The sequence below is a fragment of the Mangifera indica genome, chromosome 3 (assembly GCF_011075055.1).
Source record: "Mangifera indica cultivar Alphonso chromosome 3, CATAS_Mindica_2.1, whole genome shotgun sequence".
In the NCBI taxonomy this organism is placed as follows: Eukaryota; Viridiplantae; Streptophyta; class Magnoliopsida; order Sapindales; family Anacardiaceae; genus Mangifera; species Mangifera indica.
This window is the reverse complement of record NC_058139.1, coordinates 5,632,018-5,647,849: the sequence shown is the minus strand read 5'-3', so window position 1 is coordinate 5,647,849 and position 15,832 is coordinate 5,632,018. Positions and strand designations below refer to the sequence as shown.

General features: G+C 30.6%; 2 protein-coding genes across 2 annotated transcripts; one reads left to right on the top strand and one right to left on the bottom strand.

Moving 5' to 3' along the window:
• Nucleotides 1-3,677: 3,677 nt before the first annotated feature.
• Nucleotides 3,678-6,485, bottom strand: LOC123212185 (beta-glucuronosyltransferase GlcAT14C-like). Its single transcript, XM_044631250.1, has 4 exons — nucleotides 5,765-6,485; nucleotides 5,309-5,384; nucleotides 4,843-4,958; nucleotides 3,678-4,403 (listed from the first exon to the last, which is right to left on the bottom strand). The coding sequence occupies exons 1-4, from the start codon at nucleotides 6,297-6,299 to the stop codon at nucleotides 3,865-3,867; spliced, it is 1,266 nt and encodes a 421-aa protein (XP_044487185.1). The 5' UTR covers nucleotides 6,300-6,485; the 3' UTR covers nucleotides 3,678-3,864.
• Nucleotides 6,486-9,749: 3,264 nt separating this feature from the next.
• LOC123211532 lies at nucleotides 9,750-15,316 on the top strand. The gene is made up of 9 exons (XM_044630319.1): nucleotides 9,750-10,031; nucleotides 12,165-12,395; nucleotides 12,537-12,639; nucleotides 12,798-12,877; nucleotides 12,963-13,040; nucleotides 13,445-13,536; nucleotides 14,471-14,582; nucleotides 14,851-14,976; nucleotides 15,071-15,316. The coding sequence occupies exons 1-9, from the start codon at nucleotides 9,786-9,788 to the stop codon at nucleotides 15,185-15,187; spliced, it is 1,185 nt and encodes a 394-aa protein (XP_044486254.1). The 5' UTR covers nucleotides 9,750-9,785; the 3' UTR covers nucleotides 15,188-15,316.
• Nucleotides 15,317-15,832: the final 516 nt, after the last annotated feature.

Below are 15,832 nucleotides of genomic sequence, written 5' to 3'. Positions count from 1 at the left end.
AAAACTTTAAAATCTATTTTTTTTTTATAGCAAGTGAGGGTATTATGGTATATTAAAAATAGCTCACTTTTGTCTTGTTTCTGTTTCAACGATCAAAAACAACCATACCTTCACACGGGAGTCGAGATGATCATTATATTGGGGCCAAACGACACTTTCGATGACGTGGCAGAATATATGCCGACAGATATGACCATTATTTTAAATTTTAGCCACACACTGGATCAACGGCAGAAGAATTTTAAAAAAGAAATCAACACCAAGGCTTGATTGACGCGTGGCAGACATTTGGAGGTTGGAGCTGACGGCTTCTACTAGACCACGCAGTATCCAGCGCTGGTGGTTGTTGACTTGTTTCACGAGGAAGTTGTGAAAGGAATTATTTCTGACTTGGTTTTGCTTCAAAATTTTATTCTAATAAAATTATTTTATAAATATTGATTTATAATATAAAATAATAATTTATTATTAAATGATATAATTATTTATTTTTTATTTTATTTTAAAATAGTTTAATTAAATATTAATATATTAAATTATTTATAAAATTTTATATTATTTATTTATATATAATATTATTTTTATATAAATTTAAAAAAATTGTTTATTGCTTATTATTTACAATAACCTAATTATATCGATTTATAATACTCTAAAAATTACACAAATATAGTTAACAAGATTAAAATAGTGCACTTTTTATCCTCATCAAACCTTAAATAAATTTTAGTCACACATTTTCTTCTTCATTCATAATTTCATTTAAAATTCAATTAAAAATAAAAAAAATTATCAATAAATTCATATTAATGCAAATAACTAAGTGTTTCATTATGTTGTTTCCTATATTTTTAAATAATTAAATCCAAAATTTTAAAAATAAACAAGCTATGCATGATTTGCTCATATTATAAATAACTCTAATTTTGATTTTGTTCTTTCATTAATTTTTTTATCATTATTGTGCATTTTAGTTGCAAGTATAATGTTTTGCTTGAAATTTGTTTTAAAAATGATAAAATCGTAGGTAAGAAGGATGGTAGGAGAAATAATTGCTACCATTACTCATACCTATCTTATTTTTTTCGTGAATCTTTTGTAGGATTCAGATAGGAGTGGTAGTAGTAACCAGTCATACCTCATTAATTCATCAATTCTAGGCTTTTATAATTAATTACCGATGTTTTCGCTTTAAAAACAGTTGGATTCAAGTAAGGTTCTTTATTACTCCATATATATATATATATATATATATATATATATAGAGAGAGAGAGAGAGAGAGAGAGTTAATTGCACCTAATATGGTGACATGACCAAAACTATCTATAAGATGATGTTATCTAGGGTTAGATTCAAATCGAATCGAGCTCAAACTCAATCCGATTTATATATAACTGTTCGAGCTCGTGAAAACCAAATTCGAACTCAATTTAGCTCGTTTTTCATTATTAAAACGACGTTGTTTTATATCAAAATTTTAATTGAAAAATTTAGCGAGTAACTCAAGCTTGACCAAACTAGAATAGGGTTAGCTCGTTTCGGGTTCATTCGAACTGAACTTGAGTTTGAGTTCGAATGAACTCGATTCGAATCTAACCCTAGTGTTATCCTACTAAATCAAACTTGAATTGCATAATTCCAATGCAATTTGGCTAAAATCACACTCAAGATTGTGAGATTCAAGCCAAATTACATCATCTCGGTGCAATTTATGTTAAAATTGTAATTGAAACAATATGAATTAAGTCAAGTCACATCTTCTTAGTGTGTTTTAGTGTGATTTCGACCAAATTGCATCATCTTGGATGTGACATAGTTAGAATTGCACTTGGCTAGTTTGCCAACCGCGGAAGTTGCTTGCGAATTTTTATGATTTTTAATTTAATTTTTTTATAATTATTAACTCTAAAAATAATATAAACCATTGGTGGAAAACAACTTTTAAAAAATGGGGGCAAATTGTTATACATGTTAACTGTTAAGTAAAAATTCCAAAGATAATAAAATTTATTTTCGTCTTTTCAATTACCCTAGCCTGTCAATTTACAAACTTCCCTAATAGAATACGGTGATAGGTGAAAATTTGACTTTTTAAACTTATAGTGGAACAATATATTTGCAAAAAACCTTGGGTGGAAAATTGTTCTACCTAGGCTAGGGAGCAAATTAAATCCCTGAATTAATCTATGCCATTTCCTCTACAAATATAAAACATAAAATAATATGTGTTTAAATATAGGAAGATATAACACTAAATAGATTTAAATTAAATATTACAAATAAATATAAAGCCTCATATTATTTTAAAAAACCAAAACTTGATTAAAAAAGAAATCAAACAATAGTATGGATAGTAAAAATCACTAAGTTGATTTAAGTGACAGATATTTGAACTTAAATCTTCTTTATTTACTCAAACCTTTTTCATTAAAAACTTTAATATTCTATTAGTTTTTTTAACTAGTTTAAAGTTATTTTGTTTTTCTTTTGAACCTGAACCTTTTAACAAAAGTAATGTTATATGTACTTATTTTTAGTATATAATTCATATGTATAGTTGATCTGTTATGTATGATTAAGTGTTATTTTATCTTTAATTCAAAATTATTTAATTATATAATAACATATTATCTGTATACACAAATTATATATAAAAAATAAGTACACATAATTTTATTATCTTAACAAACATTGGTAAAATTTGAGATATTATTTTATTATTTATAGTGAAAATTGTGGAAGACAAATTTTTTAGTGTTTACCAATTCTAGAAATGGGAGTTAGAATTTATTAAAAAAAAAATTGCCATTTAAACCCAACCATTCTTAATACTAGTAATCATACTGAAAATAGTAATATTACAGTGGTAACTTTTGTCATATATAGAAGATTGAAAAGGTTAATGAGGGAGGGTGGGAAAAGGTGGTTGTGGTTGGTGTGACTGAGAGCTCGTTCTATCAAATATATATAGGCTTTTCTGTTTTTGTCTGATAGAGTTGCTTGATTTATACACATGCATGCATTATTGTTAAGGGTTGAGCATCATTGTTAATTATTATTGTCAGATTTTGGTGGGTTTGTAGGGCAGCTTAACAAGAAGTGCACTCTTGGCGATGGGATTTGGTGATGTGTTTGGGCTTCATTCATTTCTTTGGTGGTTGGCTGGAAATTTTTTATTCCACACAATATTTAATCTCAATATTATAATTAACATTTTTTTATAAAAAAAGAAAAAAAACTATTTACAGGAAGAATTATCACAATGTTTCCTGCCTTATTTTTAGGTTTAATTGATTTGATGGGACTAAAATAAGTGTAATTTATTTGTCAGATTTCCATATGAGAGCTAATTATTATAAGATCAATATTATGATTGTATGTTTCTCTTGCATCAATTTTTTTCTTGACATTATTATGTGAGAGTTGCTAAATCTCTATTTCTAAATTATGAATTATTATATTTTGTGGGTTTATTGCATTTATTCATGAAATCATCTAATATAAAACAAAGAGACCATTATAAAATTTTCTCAACTTATTGATTTTTCTTTTTTAATTTTTGGATTGTGGGTTTCTTGTTTTGTATTTGATTTTAGTTGTTTGAGAAAGAGAAAATGAGAGAACAAATTTCAATTATGATATATTTCTATTAATTAACAAGAAAAATGGAATTGCATTTTCACAATCTCTCAAATGTATTTTGTGTATTTTGTCAATGAATTTAGACCTACATGTGTGCTACAAAGATCTTCAATCTCAAGTTTCTCGCCACGGAAATGAGCTTTCAATTTGTGGAAGTTGAAATTTACAAACAAAACATTTCCTAATCACTTTTCTCTCATTCCAGGAACATCTCAATTCTGTCACTGTTCTAAGCATTGGCTAGTTCTTACACTTCCATTAATGGCAAGTTTCGAAAGTAAAGCCCTTAGCTTCATTCCATTAGACCTTGGCTTCACAGCATCTATGTTACTTCCCCAGGTTGAACATAATTCTTCCTGATCAGTGTTATTCTTACTTGGGCCTGATAAGCACCATTTTCCAGGAACAACTCCATTGGCAGAGCGATTGAGGATGATTTGATCGATCTTTTCAAGCACCAGATCACCTTCTTCGAATCGTCTAGCAAAGGCTGCTCCACTTGTTACCATTGTCTCATATTGAGGGAGCTTTAGAATTTGGGGTTCTCCAGTCAGTGTGGGGTTGTCCCAGACCATGAATCTTAGATCATTGTTTACTGTGGTGTTTTGGAACTCTGGAGTGTTGCATATGACTGTGTGGAAGTAAGATTCGAGCGGAAATGGTACATTTGTCAAGAACATTAGCAGCTTTCTTGGGAAATTTTCCCATCCTTGGACACAATGCTCTAGGAAAGGTCTGGTGAGAATTGTCCAAGGAGAACCTTTCGACAAACATAGAAAGATAATTAGAAGATCTACCAAAGAAAAAAATTGACAATAGATCTACCTAGATGACAACAGATAGGGGGAACATCATTGAACGAAGATTTAGATAGGGGTAACATTATTGAATCAAGAGTTTGAAAAATGAAACATCACACTGAAATCGTTAAAACTGCCCTAATCTACCTAGAGCACAATAATATCTACATTTTTCATACTTTAGCACCTGTACTTGTTGATTTTGACATTGTGCCATTCAAGAGTCTCAATCTCAAAATCCAGCTCCATTCATGTGAATTGTCAAACTTGTAACGAAATATGACTTCTAAGAATTAAAATGTGTGACTTTATATGGTAAAGAAACTAGTTCCAATGCTCAGTATAGAATCATATGAAATTATGCTATTGAAAAACATCCAAAATTGAAAGGAGACTGACCTCCGAAGATCTTGAAGGCATCTGGGGTTGTTCGCATTTCAACTGCATACATAAGTGGAGTATTCTCTCGATAATATAAATTGGGATCTATAACAATTTGGTTAATCTTTAGCCGCCTGCAACGAAATAAGTTCCATGGTCATTAAGTTTCAGAGAGAAGTGACAATAAAACTGAGATAAGATTAGTCTGTATTGCAAATATGCAGAAAGGTTTAGCTCACTATCAAATCAATTTCACATGTTTCAAAGTTGATCATAAAAGTCTCTTCTTTGAAATTTCGCAAGTGAAGATCTCTTTCCAGTTTCCAATTGGATTTCGCTATCATCTACGAGAAGTAAAGCATGCATTGCATAATTTAATGATCTCGATGGACTAATCTATCAGCTTTAACTCTTCATTTGACCAAGAAAATATAGAGAAGTTAGAAAATAATAATAAGCATAAATGACAGTTCAATTTCCTTACTCCTTCCAGCCAGTGTTAGAAGCATAATCAATAAAGTTGAGCTCCCTCGGCAAGAAAGTGAAAGCATGAAGTAGATCTGCAAATACACCATACATTTTCAGGCAATCATTATCATCAACAATTAATAAAACTTAGTATACCACATCCATCACTAAAATTACTTCCATTTTCTGTCAAATTAGCATTGTTTAACACACCTGCGAAATCTAATGCCAAAGCAAACAACACAATGCCAACACAAGATGCTTTTACAGAAACTCAATTTACAAGATTGTTCAACTTGGTTTGGATGAATAAGTTGTAAGATTTCTAAACAAGCAACTGATAAATCAGTAGGCACAAACCCAAAGATTTAAGCAACTCTTTTGGAAATATCATAGGCAAATTAATCAAAACAATTTGACTTTTAATATCCGACAATGAAATCACACAAGTAGTTTGATTGAAGAGCATTACCATCTTGGGTTATAAGAGGATAATCAGAAGCACTCAATGGAATAAACCAGTCCCAATCAGGGCCAATCTTGAGAAGCAAAGCAGCAGCATGAAGAACCGCAGAAAGAGCAGAAGATCCCATTTTGTCAAGGGGATAACTTTCTCCGACAACATCAACATTCCCAAAAGTTTTAAAAACATTTTCAGATTCCACAGACAGGGCCAACCCCGCCCTCTCAATCTCAGACGAACCCGCATCCAGCTGCAGCAAGTACTGATTTCTCGGATGATAAATCGCCTTCAAAAGCCTCAATATCCTCTTCCCATCTCCCTTACTTCCACAAATCCAATACGCAAAAACCGGAGGATAGCCGATGCTCTTTGACGGAACTCTTGTTGGTGCTTGAGACTTAAACCCATAACCTGCAAATTTGTCACCAAATTTTGATCTTGACAAAGCTGCAAGAAGAATCAAAGTGATTATGAAAACAAGAACCCATAAGCGGTGAGTTGATATAGAAAGAAGTTTTGAAGAATTTGTTCTGAACAGCCTCATTTGATAAGTCAAGTGTTGATGATCATGGAAAAATTTAGCACGCACAGTGGAAACTGCCGAGAGCTGTATGAGGAAGAAGAGGGAGATTACTGTTCAACAGATTTATTTCATAACAGACTAACAGAGTCAAGAAAAGAAGCTCAAGGTGGACAAAAACATATGAAAGGAAAGGAATTAAACAATACAAATAAAATTGTATTTAATATTTTTGGGTTGCTGTCCATCTACAGGAACATATCAACATTAATTAACTTCATACATACATGCATGCAATAAGATCATTTGAATTGAGAGCACCTGAGCTTTCAAAAATTCCCCTTGTTTATCTTCCAAATTATAAAAACAAGATATGGTTTTTTTTTTTTTCTTTTAAATGTCTACCATTTATCTAGGGTTAAACTAAATATATTAAATAATTAAAATTTTAAATTTAATAATTAATTTCAATTTATTATATTAGATAATATTATCGATAAATATAAACTTATATGTTACCTCCTTACTTTAGATGTCCCAATACTGGCAAAAAGAAGAGATGCTAGACAATTGAAAAAGGTGGTGAGGAGAAATTTGGAGGTACCAACCAATTACCAAATCAAGCTAACTTGAAATCAAAGCAAAATAAAGGCAGAGAAATATTGAGCAGTTGACAGCAGGCCTTTTGAAAGAGACCTTCACAGGTTAAGAATTTTAAGCTGCCTCTTTTCTATTGGTTGTTGTAATTTTTATTTATTTATTTTTTGCTTGGGTCCTAGGCTTCTTTTCATGGCCGGCTTAAAGGACTTTTCCTTGCTTTTTCTTTTTTTTTAAAAATCATTTTGGACTATTTCTTCTTCTAGACTTCAGAATATTAATTTATTTACCTAATTTTGAATATTGTTTCCATGGACCATGGTCTAGAGCCACATTATTCTACAATCTAAATAAGATTTTTATTTTTTATTATTATTATTATTATTTTCCATGTTTTGTCATAATTAAAACGGGACCTCAATATATTTATGCAAAATGACTTAGTTATATATCATCTTGATTTCTGCAAAATGGTAAGTTAAAGCAAGGATGTAAATGCCCAAGTCAAACCTAATCAAGGAAATCATAAAAAGTGATATCATGTATATAAATAATATGTATAATTTTATATATAAATAATTATATATTATTATACGATTAAATAATTTTAAATTAAAAATAAAATAACACATAATCATATAATAATACGTCATTTTTTTGTAATAAAGTTATACACATTATTTATACGTATAGTTTCACTAAATATAAATTGGGTTCATAAGCCATAGGCTTAATAATTTAAATTTCACCATTTTATCAATAATCATATGCTAATCTAACGTTAAATGCCAAATCTCGGAGGCCTAAGGGTAACGATATTTTGATTGGGATGAAGAGTTTTTGAGTTCTTCTAAGGGAAGTTGGTGCAAAAGTATAATTGCCCCTATACTATGAGTGTGTATATAATTTATATAATAGAGTTATGTACAAGTATGGCTTGTTTTTCTAAGTATACGTAACTAATACAAGATACACATTAAGTAATATTAGATGTACATTTGTCAAACTCTAACCTGTCTCATAACTCTAAAATGCTTGTTTAAACAAAATGTAAGGGTTTTGAGTGAAGCCTGTTGTGCAATTCATGGAAGCCAGAGACAAACAAGACTTTCAGTAAAAGTATATGCAACCTAGAGAGGGAATGTGCAAAATATGTATAGAACCATTGATTGTCTTTTTTCGAACGAAATATAAATTTATCTCAATATGCTTAGTACGTGTATGATATATAGGATATATAGTCAAATAAACTGTATTTACATGAATCATAACTCTTTATCGAAGTTTGTTGTAACTACCTTTCATAATTTCGTCGAATTTCAACTCCTCTAAAACGGAATTTAAGTACATGTTGAAAAATTATCAATAACCTAAGATAATTGGTATCAATAGTTCTATTACCCTAAAAACAGAAAATATTGATAACCCTAATGTTAAAAAAAAAAAAAAACCCATTATGCATGTTGTCTATATTAAATAAAACACATGTATCGTAAAATAAACAGAATCCTTATCTTGCATGATTCACGTAGTGAATATCAAAACCCTTTAGAATGGTGAATATTAAACGATTTGTATATAGAAAAAATTTAATAACTACACATATAGATCACGGGGTTTTTGTCAAATATAAAAAAAGCCTTTAATCTTTGTTTATTATCAAATCGCTCAAAATCTCTTATTTGTAAATATAATTTCAACAATAATTTATTTTAAACTGATTTAAATACAAAATCATTAACAAATCTCATGAAAATTGCATATGATTCAATCTAGTTTACACAAAATCTCAATTGAAAGATTGTTATTTAAAACATATGAAATATTTAAAAAAAAAAAAAGGTTAAACGTGGTACGCAACAATGTACTAAACTTTTCCCCATTTTAATGGCTAAAAATTGATTGAAATCACCGAGAAAGTCACGAGAAATAGATATATCACTGTGGAAATTGAATACACTATCTATCACGAGAAATAGATAATAACAAGAAGTTTATTTATCATTATCTTACATTTTAAATATAAATATGAATTTTAAAGAATCTTTTCTTCTGTATAAAAAAGAAAAAGCCAGAAAGACAAATACACTGTAAAATCAATTGAATTAGATAAAAATGTAGGTTTGATTCAATAAGTTGAATTTAAAAAAAAAATTATTATTAAGATTTAAGTCCAAAATCCCATTTGTAAATTTTGAATATGTATATTATTAAATTAAATTAATTTTTATTATATAATAATTTAAATGATATATTTAATAATTAATTATATAAAATTATTTTAACTATTATCAATTAAACTCTCTTATAGTTAATTAGATCAAACTATCCGTTTCATTAAGTTAATATCCGGTTTAATTCTAAAAATATTTATCAAATGAACAAAAAAATTGACAAACAATCCTTAAAGGTACATCTGATTCAGGTATTATATTAGAACATTAATAAGTATTATTTATTATTAGATCCGATAAAAATGAATAATTATAAATAATTATTATATTTATTTATATATAATAAAAAATAATAAGATATTATTTTATTTAAAACTGATTAAATATTATTTTTTAATAAAGAATCTCATTCAAATTATACTATCTTTTTTTATTCAAAATCGGTTATACTAAATAAATCAAATCATAAATTTAATAACCAATCTCATAAGGTTGAATTGAATGATTCAAAAGTTTAATAGTGAAATATTATATATTATATTAATTGAAAATTAAAATATTTTTATTTTAAAAAATTAATAATTAAACATCAACAAAATCAAAATTATAACTTTTTATTGCCTAATGTGTATATTCTTATTTACTATTTATATTAACTGCCATATTAATATTGATAAGAAAAGAATGAAAATAACCTCAACCTAGCAGTAAAATCCGTTAAAAAATCCCTCCTATTTCGATGGAGTCGCTTTCCACTTCGCTCCTCAAAACTGCTTTACCTCCTTCTTCTGCTTATTCCTTCTCCAACCTAGCAACCAATAAGCGAATTGGGTATATTAAATTCGCTGAAAGTAGCTCTAATTTTGGCGGTGTTGGGCTCCGCATTCATGCTTTAGCGCGTCAAGTGCCTGGTGAAAGTGAAGACGAGAAGCCTGTGAATAATGTGTTCGGCTTAGTTTCTGGAGATAGCGACTCTTTGTCGCAGGTACTTGACTATTCTTTGATTGTTTTGATCAGTGAATCTTCAATAAGAGTGATATATAGGGATTTTTTTTCAATTAATTGGAGAACTCTGAGATATGGATTAATGTTTCAGTTCTGTGTGAACCATCACTTGCATGTTTGTCTTATTCTTAACATAGGAGCGGAAGAAGTTTAAAGTTTACTTTTTCATTGCTAGAAAAATAAGTTATAGTGTGTTTGGGGATTTGGAGTGCTTTTGATACCATTGAAAGGTCTTCCAGTACTTATTACATGCGTTTTGTATTAATTATGTATTGTTTGGATGAAGTGCTTTTGGGATAAATAGTCAATTAAATGCTCTCTGGAGTGGCGAGGCAATTTATTAGGCATTCCTTAAGAATGCATATGTTCAAGAAAAAGTACTTTACAGTATGTTACTGGAAAATGCTTTTAAGTGCCTTTCTAGAAAGCTGTTTTAGTTCAGAGGAGCCCTCATGGTACTAAAATAGCCTGAAATTTCTTGGGTATTATAAGGAGGTATCATATCTTGCAACGAGCAAGCTCTATAAAATAGTTTCAATCATTAAGAATAACCATATTCTACATGCGTTATTTAATAATGCATTTTTTCAGTGAGAAAAATACGAGATAAGTTTTTGCTGGAAAATGCTTATAAGTGCTTTAATTGAAGCAGTTTTAGTTGAAATCACTTGCTCTCAAATTATTTATAAAGAATGCTGATTAAAATATGATTGATATTTGCTGGATATTAGGAAGAGGTATGCAGTTGGTTTTATATCATTTTTCAATGTTTATTTTGATATTTGTTGATGATAGCAACCATATTATTAAGCTTGTTCCTTTGCAAGATAGTATTTACTTGGTTGACTGGAGACAAACCAGATTAGACAGAAATCTCTTGTTTTAAAAGTAATGTCCTCTGATATAGAGTTATGCGAGATTCAATGATGGAGGGACAGTTGTGTCATACGGACATTAACATAATTGTAAAATGGGTTCAATATGGTATGTTGGTGATGAATTGATTGATAATTTTATCTGCTGCTGTTTCCCACTTCACTTGGTGGCTTACTGTTGACCATATGGTTTCACAGTTATAACGATTTATTAATAGTTTAAGCATTTGCTTCTTCTCCTTGTTGATTTTGTTTTATTTTAAATTCCATTTCAGTGTTTCAGTTTGTACCATCATCTGTAGTTTGCCTGACCACTTTTAGTTTGACCTAGAAGCCTTGCTGGTCTTTCAGTGTTTCAAGTCCCTTGTTTCCAGATTCTTGCATCTGCTTCCTTGATGAAGAGATATGTTTCTATGAAGAATTTCTGTTCCAGAATGTGTTTAGTCTATCAAATAATTTGTTTTATCTGATTCTGTGCTCTAAATATAAGTGATTCATTGCCACTTTATTGCTTTTGTTGCCTGTTGGGCATGTGTTTACGTTCTGGTAGGGGATGGCTATGTTCTTTCTATACCAGCTATCACAATAATAAAGTATTCTAAACCTAAATAAGAACATTGAGAGAAACCATTTCGGAAGATAATTTGTTTACTATACTTTTTGATATTATTTTAAATTTGTAGTTATCACTTGACCTAAAAGCTTAAGTTAATAGAAAATGCCCCAACAAATAGTACATAAGCTATAATATGCTCCCTCACATGGACCAAACACCTTTATTATAATTTAATTCATATAACAACGGGATTCAAATGAAAGACTTCTTGGTCAAGCTGGCTATGATATTATGTTATATTTACTACTTGTCTGAAAGCTTAGTTTATAGATAAAGATCCTCATTGAATATAAGCTCATATGGTGCCAATAGAGATACTGAGGAAGAAGTCTTAGCGTAAACTGTTTAGTCTTTCCCTCCTATGCTTCTATCGTCTGTGAAACTTGGAGATCATTTGAGGAAACTTTAAGTTTTAGATTGCACGACATTCTGAAATTTATCTTTTTCTCAAGAATGCAAGAGATTTTGGAGGCTGTGTGTGTTGCGTACATGGATGATGTTCTTGATCTGTTGTATGCCTATTTTGTACCTGCAATATTTTCTTTCCTATGATATAGACAGTTAATATCTGTATCAAATCGCTAATGGCTTGGTAGTGATGGCCTCTCTCATTTTTTGAAAGGGTAATTCAAATCACTGTCATAGTAATGAAAAGGATGCTGATAAAATATTAAAGTTGGAGGCTCCTCTTCTACCCTCTCCTCATGGAATTGGAAGTGGAACAGGAACAGGAACAGGTGGGGGAACAAGAGCTGGACTTTTTAGAACCCCAATATCTGGTGGTGTGCAGAGTGCAACCTCAGCTTATGGTTTACCTCGACCAGCCTTAGCAGTTCGCAATCTGATGGAGCAGGTATGTGAACATCTGGAATGTGTGTGGTGTTACTTTTTGAAGCAGCTGACTTTGGTGTATTTGATTAGTAGTGGCTCTTTTGTCTTTTTATTTCTTTTTTTTTTAAAGTAATTTTAAAAATGTTTTGCTTTCTCATTTAAGGCCAGAGTTGCATATCTTTGCACTGTAATGTCTCAAATGCACCACCGGCAGGAAGGTTATCCATTTGGGTCCCTTGTAGATTTTGCACCTGATTCTTCTGGGCGTAAGTCATCGGCTTTTCCACATGATTTTGTATAGAAGTTTTGTTATATTGGTTGACTTTTAGCCCTTTAATATTTCATTTGTGCTTTTACTTAAGCATTTGACTGTGTTCATGTCTATTACAATATATTGTCATATGTACTTTATATTTATTTGCAGACCCAATATTTTCATTTTTACCACTGGCCATCCATACACGGAATTTGTTAGCTGACCCCAAGTGCACACTTGTTGTGAAGGTTAGCTATTTGATCTATTTACTTGGTTAGACTAGCCACTCTAGTGTTCAATTTATGGATAGTAGTGACAGTTAAGGTTTAATAGGTACCAGGATGGAGTGGCTTATCAAATGCCAGAGTTACAATTTTTGGGGATGTATACCCACTTCCAGAGCACCAACAGGTTGTTGTCTCTTCCTTTCCTATTTCTTTGTCTATTTTCAAATAAAAGTTTGGGTATGTCCGATAAAGATGAAATTTCTTCTTTCTTTCTCTCTAGGGCCTCGGACTTAATACTGAAACAGAGGCATTGAATGAAATTTCAGTGTGCCTATGAGGGATTTTTTTTTTTCAATTTAAATAGGACCTACTTGACATTATCTTTTTGTTCACATCCCCAAAAAGTTCCTTAATTTGGTTGTTAATGTTGTTGGACCTGTCTGCCTCTGTCCTATTCTTTTTGGAAATACATTGTATGTACTACTTATTATGACTGGATACAGCTGTTGTACTAACTCTTTAAGATTTGTATTGATGCTAGTATTTATAGTTTATGATTTTTAATTTTAGTTTCTGCCTTTTTGTTAGGAGTGGGCCCGTGAACAATACATAGCAAAACATCAACAAGGGCCTTCCCAACAGTGGGGGAATTTCTACTACTTCAGGATGCAGAACATAAGGTGTGTTTTGTTTTTTTATTTGCGTTTGGCCTTCTTTAAATTTTGAATTAGATTTTGGCTATTTAGGTCTTTTTCCTAGGTTGGCTAGTCCTTGTCCTAAACTTACTCCTTCACATTGTATCAGATATTTCTCACTTGGAACTTTTCTGATGGAATTATTGCGTTCAGATTCATATTATATCATTTGCTTGGATATATTCATCGTATCTAAGCATCAACCTGGGTGGAGAATTTTGCTTAAAATTTCTAGCATTTTGTCCATTGTCATGTTTATATCATGTATTGAGGGACCTTTAACTCTTTTTGAGACTTACCAGTCAAAGTAATGTTGACAGATTCTACTCAGAGACAAAGCGCACAATGCAAGCCAATTGGTCTCATATTTTGCAACTTTCAGTTGCTTGGTTGGTGATGATGATAGAAATTCATAATTTAGTTTTTGGGTTAAAAAAGGGTTTTGGTGCTGTGCAAAAGCTAAGACGGTAGCTATATTAGGGCTTTAAGTGTGAAGTTTTGGGTGTCTTTATATGCTTATGTTTCTTCAGAATTTAAGTCTCATTCTTTTGAAATCACAACTGGGAAGCTTCAATGATATAGCTAATATGTTTTTTGTTCTATTGATTAAGGTCTCTTTTAGTACTTAGTTTGACAATAGCTCCAGTGATAATAATTTTTAAATATAGTTGCATAGATGTGCAATATTCACTATCTACTCATTTTTATGATTGATTGATTGATGCTGGTGGAATGGATATAAGATGTATACCTAAACTGAGAGTTTGAGTTTGTATTTTTTGACAGGTCACTTAATGGCTTATTTATTTTTCTTTTCTTTTTTGAAGTTGCATGCCAAAACTTCTTATCTTCATTTATGATACTTGGCTATAAGTTAATCTTTGTATCTTGATGAAGATAATTTTGTTTTACAATTCAGTGACATATACTTCATTGGCGGGTTTGGCACTGTTGCTTGGGTTGATGTCAAGGAATATGAAGCCCTCAAGCCTGATAAAATTGCTGTCGATGCAGGCGAGCAAAATCTGAAGGTAGATACTTTGTTCTGTTTTATTTAATATGATCAATATGCAATTAGTTAAGTTGGTGAGAATCCTGATGGAGACGAGCAAATACCGAAACTAACATTACTAACTGGGTATGTTTCAACCTTCCTGCACCATTCAGAGAATACTGCTTCTCTTTGTTCTCTTTTTGCTCATATGAGATGATGCTCTTCCTATACATGCAGCAAACAATTTTACTTGTTACTATGTGTGCTTGTGGGGATTGACTTGGTTTAATTTCCTTATATTGTAGGAACTCAATGCTACATTCTCAAAGCCCCTAAGAGAGCTCTTATCAAAAGATACAGAGGTAGATGATGCTGCCTTCGCATCAATAGATAGCAAAGGAACTGATATCCGTGTCCGTCAAGGTGCACAGGTATACTCCATATAAATTTCATGTGTCATCTATTCAGATTGCCATTGTTTACATCTTCATTTTGGTTATAATTTGTTTTCCTCTATGTCGGCAGTACAATATGCAGAGGTTGTCTTTCAAAGAAGGTCGTGCAGTTGAAACCTTAGATGAAGCCAAGGCTGCCCTTTGGAAACTAATTAAAGAGGGTCCGGTACATAACTTGCATACATAAAACTCGGAAAAGTCGGATTGCTAATAATACATTGAGCACTGGTTTCCTACATTCCTGATAAAAAGTGTAGCTATGTGCACTTATAATTAGTACAAATTTAGATATCAATTATGATGTATTATTATGTGATTGAATTTTACTTTCTTCTTAATTTAAAATCACTTGATCACATGATAATACAAAATCATTTATACTTATTATAAATGTATATAATTTTATTGTTTTTCTCCGGCATTTCATTTTTGTGGTTTTATAACATATGATTTGAACACATTTGTTAGAGCTTTTATGAGTCTACATGTTTCTCTATATAGTAACTATTATGGAATACAATTTAAAAAAGAAAAATCCTATAATTGTTTTTATTTTAAATAGCTTGTAGAGAAGAATCATTTTACAGAAGAAAGCCCATCCAAAGTTTACCTTCTATTATAGGTAGGCTATGTTTTTCTTGGTTGATCTTTCTTTTTCAGGACATCAATATTGACATAACAACTATGTTATATGTATATTCTTGTTATATACATAATATGTCATATGATTGAATATTATTTTATCTTAAACAATGTTATATGCATAATTTGTGCATAAACAACGACGTGTTATCATGTGATTGAATAATTGAAAATTAAAAATAAAATAACA